General features: G+C 37.1%; 1 protein-coding gene across 1 annotated transcript in view; it reads left to right on the top strand.

The window, feature by feature from the left end:
* MCU (mitochondrial calcium uniporter) overlaps positions 1-22,000 on the top strand; it is a 421,200-nt gene that overhangs the window by 357,011 nt on the left and 42,189 nt on the right. Inside the window, exon 3 of the mRNA XM_065231864.1 lies at positions 16,240-16,468. Within this exon, the coding sequence (XP_065087936.1) occupies positions 16,240-16,468 (229 nt within the window). The remainder of the gene's footprint in view (positions 1-16,239; positions 16,469-22,000) is intronic.

The following is a 22,000-nucleotide window of genomic DNA, read 5'->3' as shown; positions in this document are numbered from 1 at the left end:
CCTTCGTGATAGTAGATCGAAGAAAAAGCTTTATATTGAATGTTTCTGGTGTAAAAATATCATCTAGGTGGTGCATGGAGGGACTAATCAAAATGAAAATTGGAAAAATTGAATCACGCTAAAAATTTGAAGGTGCACATTTAACTGAAAATGTCTGGTGGAAAGTTCGCTACACTGTGGTGAATGTAGAAGCAAGGTTTATTCATTTTTCTGGTGCATAATTTGCATCGTTCTGATGAATGCAAGCTTCATTGAAAATTTATGGTGGAAAATTTGCAGCATTCTGCATGAATAGGCAAAGCCTGAAAATTAGATCACAAAGGTGCATTGTGAAACAAACTTCACTGACAATTTTTGGTGCACCGTTCTGGTGAATGGAGGAGCATGCTTTATTTCCTGGTGCAAAATTTGCATCGCTCTGATAAATGAAATGAACGGAAAATTTCTGGTGAAAAACTTGCACTGGTTTGGTAAATGAAGGCACAAGCTTTATTTAAAATTAAGCTATATTGAATCTGGTGGAAAATCTGCACCGTTCTGGTGAACGAATAGGCAAGCTTTTTGGAAAAATGTTGGTCTTAAATGTGCATCCTTGTGCTGAATAGAGAAACAAACTTTAATAACAATTTCTGGTGTAAAATTTGCACCATTCTGATGTTTGGAGGGAAGCTTCTTTACTGAAAATTTATGATGAAAAATCTATAAATAGGGGCAAGCTTTATTTGGTGGAAAACCTGCAACATTCTGATAATAGAAACAGCAAGCTATACTGAAAATGTCTGGTGGAAAAAATGGAAAAAGAAATCTGCACCAATCAGAAGATTGGAGAAGCAAATTTTGAATCGTTCTGATCAATTGAAATTTTCTGGTGGCAAGTTTGTATTGAAAGTTTCTGATGTAAGATTTGCAACAATCTGCTGCATGGAGAGGCCTGATGTAAAAATTGCACAGTTCTAGTGAATGGAGGGGCAAGCTTTATTGAACATTTATGGTAGAAAAAGTACAACGATTTGGTGATGGGTGATTTCTGAGAAGAACCTCAAGGGTATTGAATTCTGAGGACAGTTCTAAAAGAAAAGATTTCTGGGGATGATTCCATGAAAATTCTGCGAACAATTTCTAGTGAATCCGATAATTTCGAAAAGAATACCGAGAGAATCAAATTTTGAATGAAATGCCAAAGGGATGTTGAGAAAAATTTCAATGGAGTTCCGAGGATAATTTCAAGCTCATTCTGGGAAGACTTTCTGGAGAATGCAGAGGAAATTCTTCTGAAACTTTAGGAGAGTTTCAGTTCCAAGGTGTTCTGAGAAAAAAAGAAAAGTTCTAAAATATTCCGAGAAGAATCTCACTGACATTTAATTCTTATGACAGTTCCAAAATATTTCTGGGGAGAATTCAAAGAAAATTCAGCAGATAATTTTTAGTGCATTTTGCAGATAGTTCCAAGACAATTTCGAAAAGAATACCGAGAAAATCCAATTTTGAGTGTAATTTCAAAGGGATTTTAAGCTAAATTTCAAGCAAATTCCGAGGATAATTTTTAGCTCATTTAGTTCGCAAGTGTTCTGAACAAAAATCATGAAAAGTTCTAAACATAATTTCAGAGGACTTCTGAGAAGAATTTCAAAACAGCTCTCAGAAGAGTTCTAAAAAAATCCGAGAAGAACCTTACGGATATTGAATTCTGAGGACAGTTCCAAAGATTTCTGGGGAGTATTCCAAGAAAATTCTGCGTGTAATTTCTAGTGAATCCTGCAGATAGTTCCTAGATAATTCCGAAAAGAATACCGAGAAAATTAAATTTTGAGTGAAATTCCAAAGAGATTTTAAGGAAAATTTCAAGGGAGTACCGATAATTTCTAGCTCATTCCAGGCACATTTTTTTTTTGTGAGGAAATTCTTCTGAAACTCTAATGGAATTTCAGTTCCAAGGTGTCCTGAGCAGGCATGGAAAATCATTTGCATTCATTTCGTGCATTCATTTACATTCATTTGCCCCTAACTTTTTTCATCAACAGAATTCCGCAAAATGGTGTATGCGGTTTTTGTAGGTTTTGTTATTAGCTACAACTTTTGTTAAAAACTCAAATCCGTATCTCTTATGTATGACGAACCAGAGCGAACAGAAGCCACTACTGTTTTTCAGTGAATGTGTTTTACATTCACTGAAAAACAGTAACAAGTTCTGCCTGCTCTAGTTCGTGATGCATAAGAGATACAGATTTGAGTTGTGGGCAAAAGTTGTAGCTAATAACAAAACCTACTACAGCTCTATACATCATTTTGCGGAATGCTGTTGATGAAAAAAGTTAGAGGCAAATGAATGTAAATGATTGCATGAAATGAATGTAAATGATTTTCCATGCCTGGTCCTGAGTAAAAGTCAAGAAGAGTTCTAAAATTAATTCCAGAGGAATTCTGAGGATGGACTTTTTCTGCAACTGTACAAAGTTTAAAGACAGCTTTTGGATTCCCTAATTGAAAAGTGGGTATTAGTTTGCATTGAACCTTGGTCTATTGTTGTCTTACTAAAAATTCGTCTAAGAATCTTCTTTGAAAATTTCAAGTCATTTTTTACCTCACATTGCTCAATCCCAGGCAATGAGAAGGCAGACTCTCTCGCAAAGGTAGGCGCACAACAAGGCGAGATTTATGATAGAAGAATTTCACATGATGAATTTTTCCCATTAGTACGTCAGAGTTCTATTTTAAGTTGGCAAAACGATTGGACAAGTAATTCTCTTGGGCGGTGGTTACATTCCATTATTCCAAATGTTTCTTCGAGAGCGTGGTTCAAAGGTCTGGATGTAAGTCGGGGATTCATTCGAGTGATGTCAAGACTTTTGTCAATCCACTACTCGCTAGACGCATATCTATATAGAATAAACCTCGTTGACAACAATATATGTAGGTGCAGAACCGGTTATGATGACATCGATCACGCAGTTTGGTATTGCCCGGGTAATGACGCCTCCAGAGCACGACTATTGGATACCCTAGTGGCCCGAGGTAGACAACCCTTCCGTGAAGTAAGAGATGTATTGGGAACACGTGATCTTCCCTACATGCAAGCGATCTACGAATTCCTTTGTTTGTCTGATGTTAGAGTTTGATGTGACTATCCCCTCCTTTCCAAACAATTTCCCGCCATTGTGTCCCAGTCTTATTATCCTCCTGTTCCTGTGCTACTTGCCCCTGCCCAGCCAGGATTTGGTCAACCGTCCGAGAGTAGTATCTGAAGGAGGCTTCGGAAACCAGTTTCCTACCTAGATCCTTCCAATCGAAATTTTTACCCATTAACCTCGAGCCCGTCACGAGTAATTGGTACGCAATACACTGGAGTCGCTTTTTACGCGGGTGATACGTCCCGCGTAAAAAAAAACCGCGTAAAAAAAAACCGCGTAAATTCCGGAATCCGCGTAAAAAAAAACCGCGTAAATTCCGAAATCCGCGTAAAAAAAAACCGCGTAAAAAAAGACCGTGTAAGAAAAAACCGCGTAAAAAGCGATAAACCGTGTAAATTCTGAAATCCGCGTAAAAAAAAACCAAAATCCGCGTAAAAAAAAACCGCGTAAATTCCGGAATCCGCGTAAAAAAAAACCGCGTAAATTCCGAAATCCGCGTAAATTCCGAAATCCGCGTAAAAAAAAACCGCGTAAAAAAAAACCGTGTAAAAAAAAAACCGCGTAAAAAGCGACTCCAGTGTACTAACCTAGAAATACTGCTATTTAAAATGTAAATCAAACATTACTGATTTTGGCTCCGCAAAGTGTCACACACGACTGAGCCTAGTAAATAAACGAACTAGTAAAAAAAAGTTACAGCTGTTTATGTGCGTTGCAATAAATTCGGGTTTGTCTTTGATATCATCTTTAAAACATGTTGAATGTTCGGCATCATTTTCTGTCACCCCGACTGACGGTACTTTGGGACGGTTCATCATCGTCGATGCGATTAAATTGCCAATTTCCGCAGTTTGCATTGAAGAATATGAAACACCACCGGAGCAAAATAAAATTAGCTAAATTAAACAGTAGGGAAATAGTGGTGGGTGGACAGCACCATTTCCCACGCGCTTTGGAGTACTCCCCATCCCCAGATTAAATGCAGCATAGAAAAGAAAATTGCCCCTCCTTAACAAGATTCCTGTGCACGCTAGTGGTACTGGAGCCGCTTCCAGTGGTTTCATTGTATGGCAGTTACGACAAAGGGGGTCAGAGCGCTTCCATTGCAGCAATGGACGCAAAACGTGGTCAGCATTCACACACTCATCACTAAACTGCTGATGAAGAACAATGTACCCGAGCAAAGTCTGAGATCAAATTGAAATCTTGAAATCTTGACAGGTTGCTGTTGTTTTGGTCGTTTTAACGGTTAAAATTTCAAAATTGAGAGCAAAAACATCTTCCTGTGACATCACATTGAAAACTATTTCTGCTATCAGTGAGAGCAAACTGAAAACTCGATTTGATATAAATTTTTCCTGTTGATAACAAAACAAGTATTCAATTTGATGTTATGCTAAGACAATGAAAACAAACCCGCAACAACATATTTTTGAAGAGCAAATGTACAGCAAAGTGAAAATAAAATTTGGTATCAAATTTGTCAATTGCATAAACTGAAATCAAATTAGGATTTCAGTGTGATGTTGATATTAAAACTTGATTTCAATTTGCTGCCATTTTGATGCTGGACTTTGCTCGGGTTATCTCATCGAAATTATGTTTGAGATAAAGTTGTAGGAAACTGGAATGTCTTTTGAGCAGTTCCAGGCAAAATAGTAAAAATGGAAATCTTATTTTTTAATCGACCATCTCAGATTTGTATGAAGCTTTGCGTAATTGTTTGCAATGATTCATATTTTAGCTGCAATTCATGTAATTTTTCTAAAATGGCGCACATGAAACTTTCCAAAAAATTGATTCTATAACTCGATATGTCAAAGGTAAATAGGAAAAATTGTCCCTATCTTTAATGCATACCAAAATCAATCATGAAGCAATTCAAACTTGTACTCAGGGCAGAAGTGTCAGGTGTGGCAGCAAGATCGAAAAAATTTCTTCCCATGTCTTCCCCTCTAAAATAAAATCATAAAAGAGGGATACAGGGAGAATGCTGCAAACAATACAGTAACTACATAAATTGTCAAGATCTTTTTAAATTTCGGGGGTTCATGAATCATGAAACATTTTATAATTTTGGGTACACGTAAACCAAAAATTTATTACATTGAAGGTTAGTTGCATTTCCTATCATCCTCCGCAGCGAATACCGCAGAGAATGATAGAGGTTGGCCATGCAGACGATGCAATAATTTTTTATTTTTATTATTTCGTCTTATATATAACATAGCTGAGTGTGCCCGGCCTTGTTCGGGATTCAATATTAGCTTGAGTTTATGCGCCAATTAAAAAAAGCATGCTACATATATTGTACGTAGTCCCCCATCTTATCTAAGGGGCTACCCACTATGACCTCCACATGCCAAATTTGGTTCCATTTGCTTGATTAGTTCTAGATTTATGCAGAAATTTCTGTTTCATTTGTATGGGAGCCTCCCCCCTTGCCGAGAGGGGAGGGGTCTCAAACCATCATAAGAACCTTTCTCTGCCCCAAAAACCCCTGCATACAAATTTTCACACCGATCGGTTCAGTAGTTTCCGGGTCTATAAGGGTCTGACAGACAGACAGACAGAAATTCATGTTTATATATATAGATAGATAGAAGATGTCTCCAATTTTCTTACATTGGACCGCAGCTCGGTATATCTCATCCTTCGTTCATGTGGTCTCCACTAACATCCTGCGACGATGAACCCCACATAAAGACTGGAACGCGCAAAAAATCGTTTCTTTCAGTCAAAATTCATATCACAAAAATCTTCTGATTTTTATTTTTATAGTTCAATTCATATATTTAAAGGAAAAAAATTTCCGTTTATTCTATTGGTTTGCCAAATCCGAACTGCCGTGCCTTCCGCTTAACCCCTTCCATTAAATTTTGCACAGTGGTCTCATCAACCTTATTCGCCGCCGAACGCCAGTTAGATTTAAACTGCTGGTCGTTTTCCATGGATTTATTAGTTTTTTTGAGATTCCGTTTGGCACAATACCGTTCGATAGGGTGGAGTTCTGGGCTGTTGGGAGGGTTGTGGTCTTTGGGTACCACAACCACGTTGTTCGCATCGTACCACTCGATTGCCTTTTTTCCCATAGTGGCAGCTCGCCAAGTCCGGCCAGAACAGCACAGGTCTATTATGTTGCTTTAGGAATGGTAGCAGCCGCTTTTCCAGACGCAGACGTGGACGTAGATCTCTTGATTGATGGTTCCCGTAGTATGAAAATGCCGCTTTTTAGACCACACGTGTATATGGCCTGCCAGATGAGACATTTTTTCGGGAACATCGATAGTTTGATGGTTTTGAAAATTTCAGCCTCCTTCCCTTTTCCTGATGCAGTATAAAACTCCTGTCCCGGAAGCTGCTTGAAATCCGCCTTCACATATGTTTCGTCGTCCATCAGTCGAACATTATGAGCTTGGAATTAAACTTTGAAATCTGTGTTAGGGAATTCGCTTTTCGCAGACAATCGGTGATAATTTTAATTATCATAGCAACAGTTGCACATTCGTGCAATTTTCAACAGTGACATTTTGAAAAATAATAAAGTCTTAAATTAAACAGATGCGTAGGAATATTTCTGATCGATTTGTGATAAAATTATTGAAATTTTTCCAGGGGTAGCTGAGTTATGAACGTTCAAAATCTTTCATAATTTTGTTACATGTTCCATTTTCGGTTTTCACAAAGTGTACCCCCATATAGAAATCGCAGACGTAGTCCTACGTCAAAAAATTATAGGACTGAATAAAATATTCAATTCCTGGACCTGGATATTCTGGAAAAAAAATGATTTCCAAGATCCCAGATTGATTGATTGATTTATCTTTATTAATGAGGCTTTAAGCCTGCGGCTGGTTCGCCTCCAACAAGATCCCAGATTTGAAAACAACTATCCATATAATTGATCATAGAAATTTTTAAGGTTCACGAGCTTGAAGAAAACATTCATGAGTCTGGAATTTCATGCCATTGCCTTGAGAATTTCTAAAGAATTTTGAGGCAACCTTAAGGGGAATTCTAAGAAGGATCGTAAGAGAATTCTGACTTCAATTCCATTTTAGTTTTGAGGATAACTTCAAGCGAAATTTATGCAATGCTTCCAAGGTAGTTTGAAGACCTTTTGATTCCTGGTAAATGCTAAGGAGCAGGGGTTGAAACGGTTAACGTTTTTTACTACACTCGCTTCGTTGTAGTGCGCAAACAGTCTGTTTGCACGGGAAAAAATCCGATTCCATTTTCACGTTTTTATTCATTCAAATGAAAAAACTTGCCATCCCATGAAATCATAACAATGATGCATGATTTCGGGATGGAAATTCAAGATTTCATAATGCAGCGGAATCATGACTGCTACAAGCGTTACCTGTCAAACCGTGTTCACCGCACTACATAGGTATCTCTAATACGCCTTTTGCCATCCACTTTATACAAGTACTGATCGTCTAGTGGTCAAAGCATGGGTTTAATGATCGTAAGGTTCTTGGTTCGAATCCAGTCTGATGATATTTTTGCTTTAAAAGCTAAAAGTTAAATTCATGAACTTAGTTCCTGATGTTAACTCGGATGATTCATTATTTCGGGAATCTTAGGTGCGTTACGCAAACATAGCTCATGATATCATGAATATTATTCATGGTGTATTTTCATAACATGAAAATACGATATGTTCATGAAATCATGAGTCGTTTTTGTCATTTTGGAGATTGGATTTGTTCCCGTGTGTATTCGTACTCTCATGCTCTACCGCCGTCCCTCTTGCACAACACAAACGGTAGAACAAGAACAGAAAATTATCAAATAACTATTATATGACATGTGTGATTTTGTTCTAATGCCTCAATTTGGTGTAAATTAAACCATTTCTGATCAGAAATGCTCAGTGGCGTCCCGTAACTTCAATTTTTACCTGTGCACCAACTTTCAAAACCAGATTGAATGCCATTATTCATACTCGAATCGGTTGAAATATTACACATAATCTTCTAGTTTACTCGACATCTATCCATTGCAAGCAATATTTTGATCATTGTTTATGTTTTGAGACTTGATGCACAGGTATATTGGAAATGTTATTACTAAGACATCGTTGCTTGTTATTTTCAGAATTCACACAAGCACAACATCATCAGCTCGTTCTATGAGAAAAACTAAAATACATGCTTTCGTGACGGTGTTCAACGACAGTGTCGTATGATAGAGCCTGTCATATGACATTTTAGTTTGGTACGGTAATTTGATAGCTTGTTTTACAAGTGTCGGAAGCAAAGGCAGTCGGATATCACAGAAAATGTGTTGACTACGGTGACCGCTTACAATGCTACTCAGGATTCCAAAGGCTTCTGAGAAAAAAAATCTAGGTAGTTTTCAATCGAGAAAAGCTTCAATTGTAAGTAGAACCCCAAGATGAGAAGAACTCAAATGATTCCACCAGAGAAGACAAGAAAACTTAATGAATGCCAGGAATAAGGGCTAGGAAGTGTGAGGAGAGTAAAATGTGAATTTAAAGGTTAATTTTAAAATAATTGTGCAGCGAACTCATAGGGTTCTGGTTATAATTTCATAATAATTATGAGGAGAACTCTATTGAAATTCTGAGGATAAATCAACATTTAATTTAAGGTATGTTTCAAAGAAATTCTAAGTAGTTTTCCAAGGGAATTCTTAGGAGAGCCAGGAAGGAATTCCATAGAGTAATCGACTGTTTCTTCTTCTTCTTCCCCTTCCTCGCATTTCAAGCTTATTTCTTATCGCATATTAGCTTATTGCGTGATCTCAACTTAGTGTTCTAGATGCACTTCCACAGTTCCTTATTGAGAGCTTTCGATGCTTGTACCATTTTTGCATTAGTATAATTGTGTGACAAGTACAATCATACTCTCTGCCCAGGGAAGTCGAGAGATATTCCAACCCAAAAAATTCCTAGACCGAACCGGGAATCGAACCCAGCTACATCCAGCATGGTCTTGCTTTGTAGCTGTGCCTTTACCGACTGAGCTAAGGGAGGCCTAAGAGGTGTTGCTTTCAGTGCAGTAAACTCTCAAAATCAATTGAACATTTTTGATGAAAATGAGAAAAGCAGCTATCCGCTATCAAAGGGGACCTCATGGCATGGGAAGGCATGGATCATTCTCATTTGAGAAACCTACACATAAACGGAGCTCTGGTCGACATTGCGGCGAAGAAGCTAAGCTAACGCGACACCAATCTGACTTCTACTAAACCCCAACCCGATGTTGACCCGACATAAACCCAAAATTAACCGCTACGAATGACCCAAGAAACCAAAAGTTCTGATGAAAGGCTATTTGTGGCTTAAGCAGCTTGGTTGAAGGTGGTCTATAGAATTCTAAGCAGCCTCATCTATAAGTCATTATAAAAACTTGAATGTTCCGATACCATAATTGAAGAGCATTCTAAGCAGCTTCTGGTGGAACTTGAATGGAACTTTAGAAAATAAATTAAAAAATTATTTTGTCCTCTACACCAATTCTATATTAAGTTCGCATGTGTAGTGATTTATCAGCATTAGTAGTAGAATTGGAGCTGTTTGGAGAATTAAACCCAGTCCTTCTGCGTGATAGCCCCAACACGAACCGCTAAGTCATCTGAGATATATTAAAGTGAGCTGTTTTCCCGCCTACTGTTGGAGTTTTCAGTGCCAGCTGACTGACTTGAATACGAAACACAACACCTTGATGAATTTTAAATTGGTCTTTGTCCGCATGGTATTTCAACACACTTGTGGCACAGTGGTTAGCAATCGTAGATCACATGCACGGGTTCGAATCCAGGAAATAACTCTTTATTTTTTATGTTTGGATAGAATGTTTGGATAGATGTGAATTATGATTTATTCGGGCCACTGATCATTTCATATTTACGTACATTAAATTGTGTTACTAATAAAGACATGTGCGGATTGCTTCATGTGGGTTGAAAGTTCTGTCGGAACTTTATTTGAACTTTATGAAACTTGAAAGTTCTGTCAGAACTTTGTTCGAACTTTATGGAACTTGAAAGTTCTGTCGGAACTTCATTCGAACTTTATGGAACTTGAAAGTTCTGTCGGAACTTAATTCGAACTTTATGGAACTTGAAAGTGATTTTAATCGTTGAATGTGGAACTTTTGGTTACTTGGGGAAAAAGGAGCTCTTCAAATTATGTTGTTCATGTAAGCATTTGTTTTCACATAATTGATTGAATGGTTGTATTGGTTCATCTTCAATGGAATGATATGAAAATTAACAGCAAGCTTTTGCTACACCTTCTGAGGTTTTGCACAAATTTACAGATTTTTAATATCCATCTAGTCAACATTATTAACATCATGAGCTCGAAAATTCGGATTTTGAACTAAGAAAATGATTTCAGAGCCCGGTCATCGAAACATTTCAATGTTCTCGAACTTATATCCACATTGGAAAATTATCATGATTTTAGTTGATTATATACCGAACTAAAAAGACAGTCACGTGATCCCGGAATTTCGACTTTTCGACTTTTATCTTAATCTTCCACTTGGATCAGAAATGAATATATTGCGGTATGTTGCATATAAAACACTAGTTTTTAATCCCCTTGTCAAATATGCTCCCTTTCCCATTAAGGAAATGAATCGTGAGTGGAATCTGAGATTCCGTTGAAAAATAAGTATGTTGGACTCGGGATGTCAGATTTGGAGAAATATTGCTCTATCTCGGAAGATCTTCTTCTTCTCCTTTAGCTTTATTACGTCCCTACTGGGACTTAACGGCGGCCCTAGACTTGGTGTTTTTTTGCACTTCCTTAGTTGTTAATTGAGAGTTTTCTAAGCCTGTACCATTTTTCCATTAGTATAATTGTATGGCAAATACAAACAGGGTTGTTGAGAAATGTTTCAACCCGAAATATTCCTAGGCCGGCCTGTTTTTAGCTAAGGGAGTTCACGTGGGTTGACGAAATAAATAAATCAGATAAATTTTTCAAATTGTCCACTTCAGGGCTCAGATAACCTTCGGTAACGATTGCCTGCATAGAAAAGTCTGCATAAGTTCTACACGGTTCAACAATTCCATTTATAGATGTTTCTTTCCCATTTTCCACATCATCGAACATATCAAAGGCAGAAGAAAATGTTACCGGCTTTCACCTTCGTCACAAGATGTCACATAAATAATCCCCCGAATCTAGCCGCATGACTGTCACGAGCTTATGGATTTCATAAATCCTATCCGGCCCTTTCATCTCAAACTCAAAATCCTTTTATTTGGCATTGCATAAGACGGATTTCACGCCAACTCGTCTTCGGAGTTGGCAGCACCCTCTCAGAACCTTATGAAACTTTGTGGGTGTGGAGACTAAGCAATTTTAAGCAACTTTGAGTACTTATTTTTTTCAAAATTTATCTCGCCTAACATTTGATAAGGGTCAAAGTTTTTTGTCGATTTTTTTTTCAAATCGATATAGCTTAAAAATGACAAGCCCTACAAAATAGTGATATATGGCGAACTTTTAGCAAATAATCTGAAATTTTATAAAAAAATTTAAATAAATTAAAAAATTGGTTCCTACACTCTAAAAAAATATATTTAAAAATTAAAAGTCATTTTCCCAAAAATGGTACCCTTCAGATTTGCTTGATATTTTTTCTCATGAAAGGCAATATAATTACCTAACTTTTCTTCATACATCGCAAAGTGGGCGCTTTTAAGGAAAAAAAGTTGTTCGAACAACAACTTTTTCATGTTAATTTTTTTTAGCGTGTTTCACTCAAAGTCGAATAGTAATACGCGCACAACCTTATTAAAATCCGTTGAAACTTAATGAGCATAAAGATTTTGACCTTTTGATAATCTGGGCGTGCTTAAAACAAAAATCTAGCCTAACATTTGAAAGGGCCTAATACAGAGGATTTTCCTGCATTTCGAATGGTGTTTTAATAAATGAAAACTCTAGTGTTTTTGTTTAGTGCATAATTTATTTTCCTATAATTCTCCATACATAATTTGAGTTTTTCATTGATTATTAGTCTATCGGAAACAGAGTGAAATTTTTCGGAGTTTCCTTTGAATGTGAAAATCGCTTAGTACAAATTATGTTTTGAGAAATAGGTACAAAACAATGAAATTTTTGTGTACCAGGTATAGTTTTTACATGACTGAACAGCTCCTTCAGTTCATCGGACATCTTTGTGTATTGATCATTTGATATGAAGCAGAAGTTCAATTTTGTTATGCTTGTATCTGTTTGTTTAACTGCCCAGTCATACAGTTCTTGTGGAGTTGTGATTGTGTTTCCATAATCTCGAGCAAGACTTGCTCTCTTTGCCATTCGTTTGAGAGTTCCTCCAATTGCGTCACATGGGCCTTTCCCATGAGACGTTGCGAAGAAGTGCCATTCTGCTTCCAATCCATACTTGGACTTGAAGTTGCACAAACTGGCAAAATTCTTTTTATTTTTGTAATGAGCCGCTGCTCCATCTGACATGAAAGTAATTTTTGTGAAACTAATAGATTGTTTAATGAAATCTAACAATTTTGATATAAATAATTGAACTGCTATTGTATCATGGGTCAATACTTCTGAAATAATAATAAAGCTTAAATTTTCCAACTTGTTTTCTTTTATGTAGTAAATTTCGAAAGGATGTATCGTAGCTTGATTATTGTTCCAATGATACCCCTGTGCTGAGTTTTGAATAATAAATGAATAATTTTCAGAAAAGTCGCAAATCACTAAAATTTCACCGTTTTGAAGAGAATTTTTTTTATTACTTAGGTAAGATGATTGCTCTTTATGAATAAAATCATGGGTTATGAGCTTTTCAACTTTTTCCGTCAAATATTGAACAAACTCATCTGCAGGTTTAATAATAGTTTCCAAATTACAACGGTCGGTAGTCAACCACTGTTGAAATAAAACTTCTTCCATATCATCTGCTTCTAATACTGATGTAAGTTCCCTCACGATACTATCTGTGGAAATGCATTCTTCACATGTACGATAAAAACAATCTATGGTTCTAATAGGACTACTGTAAAGTATTTTGTCTGCAATTTCTTTATATGAATCAAATTTTACACTATTAATAGTCAATTTAACATTTTCATGTATAGTACAGACACATACATATACATTATGCAATGCTTTGGTCGGAGCTGAGTGAACGAAGTAAATCCGATTTTAACACTTTTGTATTTCTCTTCAAAAATCATAAAAGCCTCTTTAAGAGACATCATCAATAAACGTTTCTGAACATGCTCTTTATATCCATTTCGATATTCAGAAACATAATCATTACTTCCTGGCATAGGCCTACTAATATCATCACTGTCAAAGAAATTTAAAACAATTTGTTTTTCAGTATCATTAAATTCATGACCACTTCTTGCTTTCTTACTACAAAGAATACCTTGTTCTCTGACTAGCCTTTTCATCTGTTTCACTGTATGATGGGGTGCATTAAACTCATTAACTATTTGACTCACTGACCATGATTTAGGGAGCACTGATAACACTTTTAATTTGTCATTTGTACTCGTAGAAGGCAAATTAAATTTCTCCTTTAACTGCATCATCATTTCGTCAAAATCATTTGATTTGCTATATAGCAGGTAACTTAACGATTATTTTAGGCATGCCTTAAATAATCGTTAAGTTACCTGCGCTATTATATGTATTCACTTGAGAGATGAGGTATAAACATATATGCATATTGCTTACTAATGGACACACCTAATACATAAAAATAAATGAATGATTATTTTTCTAATTAAATTAATCACAAATACATGAATTGAAATCTTTTCATGAATAAAACATACTAAGTGATTTTTACTTAGTTTACCTGTTGATTTGGAACAATTTGAGGGTGGTTTTATAGAAGTTGGATAGAGTGTATGCATATATTATAATACAATCCATCACAGGAAAGTGCAAACCATGCTGAGATGGCTGTTCCTCATTAGAACGTTTTGTTCTGAACTCTTATTGGACGATTTGCAGGTAACTTCTCTGTACCCTTTTCAAATGTTAGGCTAGATTTCGCCCAGATTATCGAAAAGTATACCCATAAAGTTTAATCGAATTTTAATAAGGTTGTGCGCGTATTACTATTCGACTTTGAGTGAAACACGCTAAAAAAAAATTAACATGAAAAAGTTGTTGTTCGAACAACTTTCTTTCCTTAATTTCCGAAACTTTGCGATGTATGAAGAAAGGTTAGGTAATTATATTGCCTTTCATGAGAAAAAATATCAAGCAAATCTGAGGAGTACCATTTTTGGGAAAATGACTTTTAATTTTTAAATATATTTTTTTAGAGTGTAGAAACCGATTTTTTATGTTATTTAAATTTTTTTATAAAATTTCAGTTTATTTGCTAAAAGTTCGCCATACATCACTTTTTTGTAGGGCTTGTCATTTTTAAGCTATATCGATTTGAAAAAAAAATCGACAAAAAACTTTGACCCTTATCAAATGTTAGGCGAGATAAATTTTGAAAAAAATAAGTACGCAAAGTTGCTTAAAATTGCTAAGTCTCCACACCCACAAAGTTCCATAAGGTTCTGAGAGGGTACTGCCAACCACTGGATGAGTTGGCGTGAAATCCGTCATAAGGGAAAAATGTCTTCAAAAGCCGCCTATTCTCAAATGGGGGTCTTCTACACTGTACCAAAACATCATCCTCTGTTCGAAATGAAACCTCAGACCATTCAAATCGAAACATCTATATCGCTTTTTGGAATGATAGCTGCAACCGGATGACGGTTGTTTTGTAATCAGATGATGCTCCTCTCGAATACAGAATGAACATTGAAACGAGAAGCGAACGGACCTCAGCTGAAATAAGTTATGCTCTCTGTAGAATGATTGTCATCCTAAATTGAAATGAGTACGATGATGTAAATAATTCTATCGGACGTTATTTGCACATCTGAGCTGACAAACGAGGTGGGAACATAGTCATCGCTATCAGAGGTGGTACGAACATTGGTACAGTGTAGAAACCGAAGATTGTCTATTTCGTGGTGGAGGAAGTTTCCTCTACCATCAAACGATTTTTGTATCCATGTTGGAATTGCTGTTCATGGCTATACAATATAGAAATGTAAACAATCGAATTATAAATCTAATTTAAGTGCTCGAGCAATGCAATAATCTTTCGAAGAGATGCCGATGTTTTCGTTCAGTGTACGAAGATTCAGAGCGAAACAATAACATCAATGACTGCGATGGAACCAATCTGTACAAAAACCAACAATATTAGCATGAACATCACAATATCTACGAATCGTGGGGAGACACAGATGGAGAATGCCAATTCCAACCGGGTCGAAAGGATGCAGCTTTTGAAGCACACAGCACTTTCCATCAAAGCTCATTGCCGGCACTGTTGTTCCATGGAGTGTTGCTCCTCGGGGTTCAAGGACGCGTGAAACGTCTGTGCGGCTACTTGAGAAGTGAAATTGCAAAGCTCGGTCGACCTCGTCATCGTCATCATGATCGTCATCGTCGTCGCCATGTTTTGTTGTTTGTCAAGTAAACACATCGTGTAGGTACCTACTTGTATCTTTGCGGAAAAGTCGCTGTCGTACGACAGGAGAATCAAAGTAGAGCAAAGTGGGTGAGGCATAAAGGGCGAAAACAAAGGAAATCCGATGAAAAGGGCAGTCGAGAAGTTCTGGCTTCCAGTAGGTAGCTAAAGACAAAGACGGAAAGGATTTCCCCACTAGAGCACTGTGATGGTTAGTAGACAGATTTATGCAGGGTTTGTGGCAGTTGAGAAAATAAAAAAGACAGTTAAGGATTGGTGTTTCTCTGATAGAAGGTGGTTTGGTGGGAATTTCAGATTATGAGGAAAATGGAAATGTGTTCTGGTTAAGGGGAGCTGTGAAAGAAAATATGCTTTTTTTCTGGAGGTATTACTGGGCTACATTGTTGTTGGGGTGAAGAAAATTATGAAACTGAGTGACTGAGGCATTTTTCCAGTTTTTCTCATCGATCGAAGTAGCGATTAAGTTGAGTGATGTGGGGTAAAGGTATCGTTGTCATTTAAGTACCGCAAAAGTTTCCTAAATCAAATCCAATCTAATCACATTGTTGTTTTCTCCCGTCTTTTTCCGTTTGCAGAAGTCATCGTCAAGTACGTGAGGGGCCTTCCGCACATCACCGTTCCACTGCCAAGTCGCAACGAGCAATGCCAGTTCACATTACGGCCGGTGACGCACAGCGTGGGGGACTTTTTGGAGATGCTCAAGGTCGAGGACCGCGGAGTGGACCGGGCCACCGTGCTGAATCGGGACGGCGTCCGGATAGCGTCCGCCTGTTCGATCGAAACCCTGATGGACGATGAGTTTTGGTGAGTTTTTGATTCTACCCTCGTACCTTTTCCACTAGGAACAAATGAAAGGCATTCAACAAACTGAGCTGACGAATATCAACAATAAGTGACAAGCAGCCATCTCGCAATCAATGGGAAAACTTTCCTAAGCCCTAAATTGTTTCCACGTCAGTTGTTTTCGGGATTTTCCTCGAGCACAGCCAGTGGTCCGTGAGGAAAAGAATCCGCAGGAGAAAGCGACGATTGATGATCCGCTTTTCGCTCCACCGCTCCATCGCTCAATCCACCGTGGTTTGAGATTATAGAACAGCCACTCAATCCCGATTCACTGTCCATCGGGATGAAGATGGAAAAGATCTGCCAATGATTGAGTTTATCTTTTATCGATGCTTCACACTCACACACACACACACATCATCGCCATCTGTAGGGATTGGAGAGTGGAAAATCAAAGTGGAGTGGAAAATGCTGGTGACAGTTTTTCCTTTCCGCCCCTTTGGGAAGGGGAGACACTTCTGTGGCGACAGTTCACGAGCTGTGCGCAGCTGGTTCGGATATCTTGTGCCAGCGCAAAGCAATCGATTGTGTTTAATATTGATTTTCAATAGCGTCGATAGAAAGATAGAAGTCTTAGTTTGGAGAGTTAGGAAATCCGCATAAGGAATATCTAAGTTACCGCAGCTAGTTGCCGTACATAGGGGCAGTGGAAATGGCCCCCACCAAACGTGAGCTTCTACTTAGCATCTTTTCAACGAAATTCCATTATTAATTTATTTAAAACTAATTCCATTACACAGTGCACTATGGTCCGAAATGGTAATTTAGTGGGAAAAACATTATTTCAGGGGAGTTAGTGTCTTCGTAAAAGTTGTTTATAATTTAATCAGACTTCTTTTGACAATGATGATTAGTTTGGTCTTCATTTTATCTTTAAATCAGGAATCTAGCTTTTGGTGGTTACATTCTTCTTCAAAGTTGTAGTACACAATATTTCAAGCTACATTGAACAAGATACCATTTATCTAACTCTTCATTTGTCCATGCTTGAACTGTTTTTGTTACATTAAGGTGCCTCTTTTTGTTTCAAATGTTTCGAAATGCCGTGATTTTCGGTTTGTCGGTTCAAATAAATATTCGTGATCCTCCATTGGGTAGGAACGTCCAAGATTCCCCCTTTTCGATGGCAGCATTCTCACTTACTCTCCTTTCATGTAACAATTCAGCTCCGGGAATGGATATAATCAAGTTCAACTTGCTTAAACATTTCCCAGTCGTCGCGAAGAGACGCTTGTTGACCTAATTCAATCAATTTCTGGAGCAGAACATTGTTCCGGGTGAATTGGAGGCAAGTGAGAGCTATTGCCATTCGGAAACCTGGTAAACCCGCGCCGGGTTGTAACTCGTACCGTCCTATCGCGATACGGAAATTATTGGAGAAAATTATTCTCCTTCGTCTGGACATGGTGGGTCGAGACCAAGGCCCAACAAAGTCACTTTCAACCGAAAATCGTCAAGCGACGACGAAGCTGTCAACAATCACTTTCAAATGAAAGTCATTCTGTCTTCTCTTCGAGCAGATCCCCCCTTCAACATCAACAGAACCACTTTCGATCAGTTTTCATGCTGTTTGTTTCGGCTTGACTCGTGTTCATTTCCTCTTTCATTGTCAAATGAACTTACTTTCGCATTGATTCAAAGCTGTTCGATACAAATTTGCGCAGTTTTTCTGAATTTTTTTGATTGTTCACTCGGTTCATTAGGCGGATGCGCATAAATTTGTGCACGTGGATGTCAAATATATCATTGTTGGATGGTTTGTTTACCCTCCAATATGGGTTTTTGTGGAATCAGGGTGACGTCTAAAAATCAAAAATCGACATGCAACGCCATTTTAAAATCCAAAATGGTGGCTTCCAGTTTTAAAACAGAGGGAAATACTGTCAAATACCAATCAATAAAGGTATTTTTTAATCGGGATGACGTTTAGAGGCTGAAAATCGATATTCGACGACATTTTGAAATCCAAGATGGTGGCTTCGGGTTTCAGAAAAAGTGAGAAATATTGTTAAATACCCATCAATATGGCAAGGCTGGTAGCAGGTCACTATTTTCAAGTCAGTCACTAAAAAGTCACTTTTTTCACCTAAAAGTCACTAAAGTCACTATTTCTTAAAATTTAGTCACTAAAGTCACTTTTTTACGACTAATGATGCCAATAGTGAATAATTTGCCTTTAAAAAATCACAGCAAGTAACAGCATGATTTGGTAACAAATTTGTGTTAAAAAGATTCATTAAAAATCAGCGTGTAAAGTTCGGCAAAGAATAGTTGCGAACAAACCAGAACTGTTCAATTGGTGCTGATAGAATCACTATTAGCGGCGCCGGTGGTGTAGTGGTAAGCGTGATTACCTCTCACCCCAGCAGGCCTGGGTTCAATCCCAGTCGGCGCCGCCGGGATGTTCTGAGGCATAACATCTCTGATCACGCCTTCCTTCGGATGGGAAGTAAAGCCGTTGGTCCCCGGTTCATGAGTTGATGGGTCGATAGGTAGGGTCCAGGTGTGGGAGCTGCCTTCCTGGCGTCGGTAGCATTGGTGCTCAGCACGGAAAACAAGATCGACGGAAAACAAACCAAAGGAAAAAAAAAAAAAAAAGAATCACTATTATTTTATTATTTTTTTTTTCATCTTCGTGATCTAGACATTCGGGTCCGTTATCTTCGATTTTTTCGAGACCAGATCATAAAATTACTAAGTTTGTCCTTTGCCTTGTGATCTTGAAATAGTCCAAGAAAATTTCAAATCAAATTTTCAGAGGTTTCGTTAAAAAAATCTGATTCCAACATCCTGGCTTCTTTACTTCGTGATCTTGGAAGTTTTCCAAGTGTTAGATATTTCGAAAAATGGTCTAGGAAAATTTACTTGCGCTAGACATTTTTTCAAAGACTATAATTTTGAAAAATCTTTGAAGCTCGGTAGCTTTAATATTCGTCCTAACATTTTCAAGACTAGATTTTAGAAAAAAATCTATGTCCAAGATCATAAAATGTTATTTACATTTCAGAAGTATTTAAATTTTTCAAGGATTGTCCATATATTAAAAATATGAAAATTATTGCAGGCCGTTTCTTAACTTGTTTGTCTTAAAGATTTCGAATGCTTCAGTCCCAGCATTGCAAAATTGGTCCAAAATCTCTCAAACTTATCCCAGAATCTTTATTTTTTTTCGATTTCCAGATGTTAAGCCCGAGACGCATGCAACATATTCTACACGGCAAATAAATCTGGCTCATATGTGAGTCCCGTTCACTAAAATTCGCATTTGAGTAAATTTTTACTCAAATATGAGATAAGAGATAAACTAGCCTATGGCTAAAAATCTCTCTTATAAAAAAAAAAAAAAAAAAAAAACTCAAATATGAGCAAATATTACTCATATTTGAATGCAATTTATTTATTTATGAGTGACATTTACGCATCTTTGAGTAAAAAATTACTCATTCTTGTGACCTACGTTTTTGCGAATTTAAGTGAACTTGACTCCAATATATGTCAGATTAATTTGCCGTGTGAATTCTCGATCTTTCCATTTTGGAAAATTTTCCTCGTTCCAGAATAATGATATGTCTTCTTGGATCGCTATCCAAGCTTAGCTATATAAAGCTATATAAATTGCTAAATTTTAAATTTTTGGGTGACTTAAAACAAACATCAAATTAGAATTTGTCATAATCATAATGACCAGCAAATCCCAATTTGTAATTTCCCGGGGTTTTCCCGGAATTTTGTTGATTTTCCCGGTTGTTTTAAGATCGAAGAATTCATCCTAAGATTCGTTTCGAAAAAAAACTTACTGAAACTTCCTTGCATACTCCTTGCATTCTATTTAGAATTAGTCTGAATATTCCTTATAATTTTCATGCAATTCTCCTCAAAATCTTCATACTATTCTGTTCATAATTATCTTGGAGCTCTCCACTAAATTATTATGAAAATTCGCTTGGAATTCGCCTCAGAATACCCTTGAAATTCTTCTCGAGATGCTCTTGGAATTAAATTCGGAATTCTCATAAAACTCATGTCAGAATTCCTTTGGAATTGTTCCCTCAAAATTCGATTCCCTTGGTGTTAATCGTGAGATACTTGGAACTCTCTTTAGAATTAACTGAATAATCTTTAAATTTTCTATGAATTTCCTTCGGATGAACTTATTTTGACTATTCATTTGAAATGGACCTGGAATCCGCTTCACAATCGTCATTAATTTTCCAAAAGAGCTACCTAAAGATTCTACTCTGAACGGCTGAAGTCCCACAAATGACTGGGAGTTCTAGTGAAATCTCTCTTAGAGTTCTTAAAAACAGATCTATTGGTATTTTTCTCTAAAAAAACATGGTTGTTATCTGCAGCATTCATCTTAAAATCTTTTAAAAATTCTCATAATATTTAGTTAATTAAAGTGACTGTATCCTGAAAACATTTTCCAGTCCAGGGGCCTTACAATTGTTTAAAGATCTAAAATCTTATTTTTCCCGGTTTGTCATCTAAATTTACGAGCTTTTCTCGATTTTTTCCCGGCGATTTCGAATTCGCGCGCTTTCTCCGGTTTTCCCAAATTCCTGGTTCACTGTAAAATAAATAAATATTCATTTTACGAGACAAGTTTATCGGTAAACCATTATTTGTTTAATTTTAAAGGAGCATGAAAAATGCATTATAAAATTTCTTGAAGTGGGTTGCAGTCAACGAAATATTGTAACCATTTTTTCCGATTAAAAAATGTCACTATTAGTCTCTTTTTATTTCTTTAAAGTCACTATTTGGTCACTATTTTCGTTATTTTAGTCACTAAAGTCACTACTATTATATTACATATCCACTACCAGCCCTGATATGGGTATTCCAGTAATCGGAATGATGTCTTCTAGAGGCTGGAAATCGATATTCGACGCCATCTTTAAATCCAAAATGGCGGCTTCCGATTTCATAAAAAGTGGGAAATACCCATCAATATTGGTATTTTTAATTCAGGGTGACGTCTAGGCGCCAGAAATCGATGTCCAACGACATTTTGAAATCCAAGATGGTGGCTTCCAGTTTAAGAAAAAGTGGGAAATACTGTCAAATATCCATCAATATAGGTTTTTTTTTTAAATCGGGATGATGCCTACAGAATGAAAATCGATACCTGACACCATTTTGAAATCCAAGATGGCGGCTTCCGATTTCTGAAAAAGTGGGAAATACTCTCAAATTTCCATCAATATAGGTACTTTTTGGAATCGCGATGACGTCTAGAGGTCGGATATCTATGACCCACTCCATATTGAAACCCAAGATGGTGGCTTATGATTTCAGAAAAGTGGGAAATACCGTCAAATACCCATCAATATTGGTATTTTTTTCTAATCAGGGTGACGTCTAGAAGCCGGAAATCGATATCCGACGACATTTTGAAGTACAAGATGGTGATTTGAGGATAAGTGCCAAATACCCTAAAATATGGGTATTTTCGGAACGGGGGGGGGGGGGCCTAAAATCGATGTCAGA

The sequence above is a fragment of the Ochlerotatus camptorhynchus genome, unplaced genomic scaffold, assembly GCF_037179485.1.
Source record: "Ochlerotatus camptorhynchus isolate MF236.1 unplaced genomic scaffold, CSIRO-AGI_Acam_v1.1 ptg000361l, whole genome shotgun sequence".
NCBI lineage: Eukaryota > Metazoa > Arthropoda > Insecta > Diptera > Culicidae > Ochlerotatus > Ochlerotatus camptorhynchus.
This window is presented reverse-complemented; position numbering and strand designations above follow the sequence as displayed.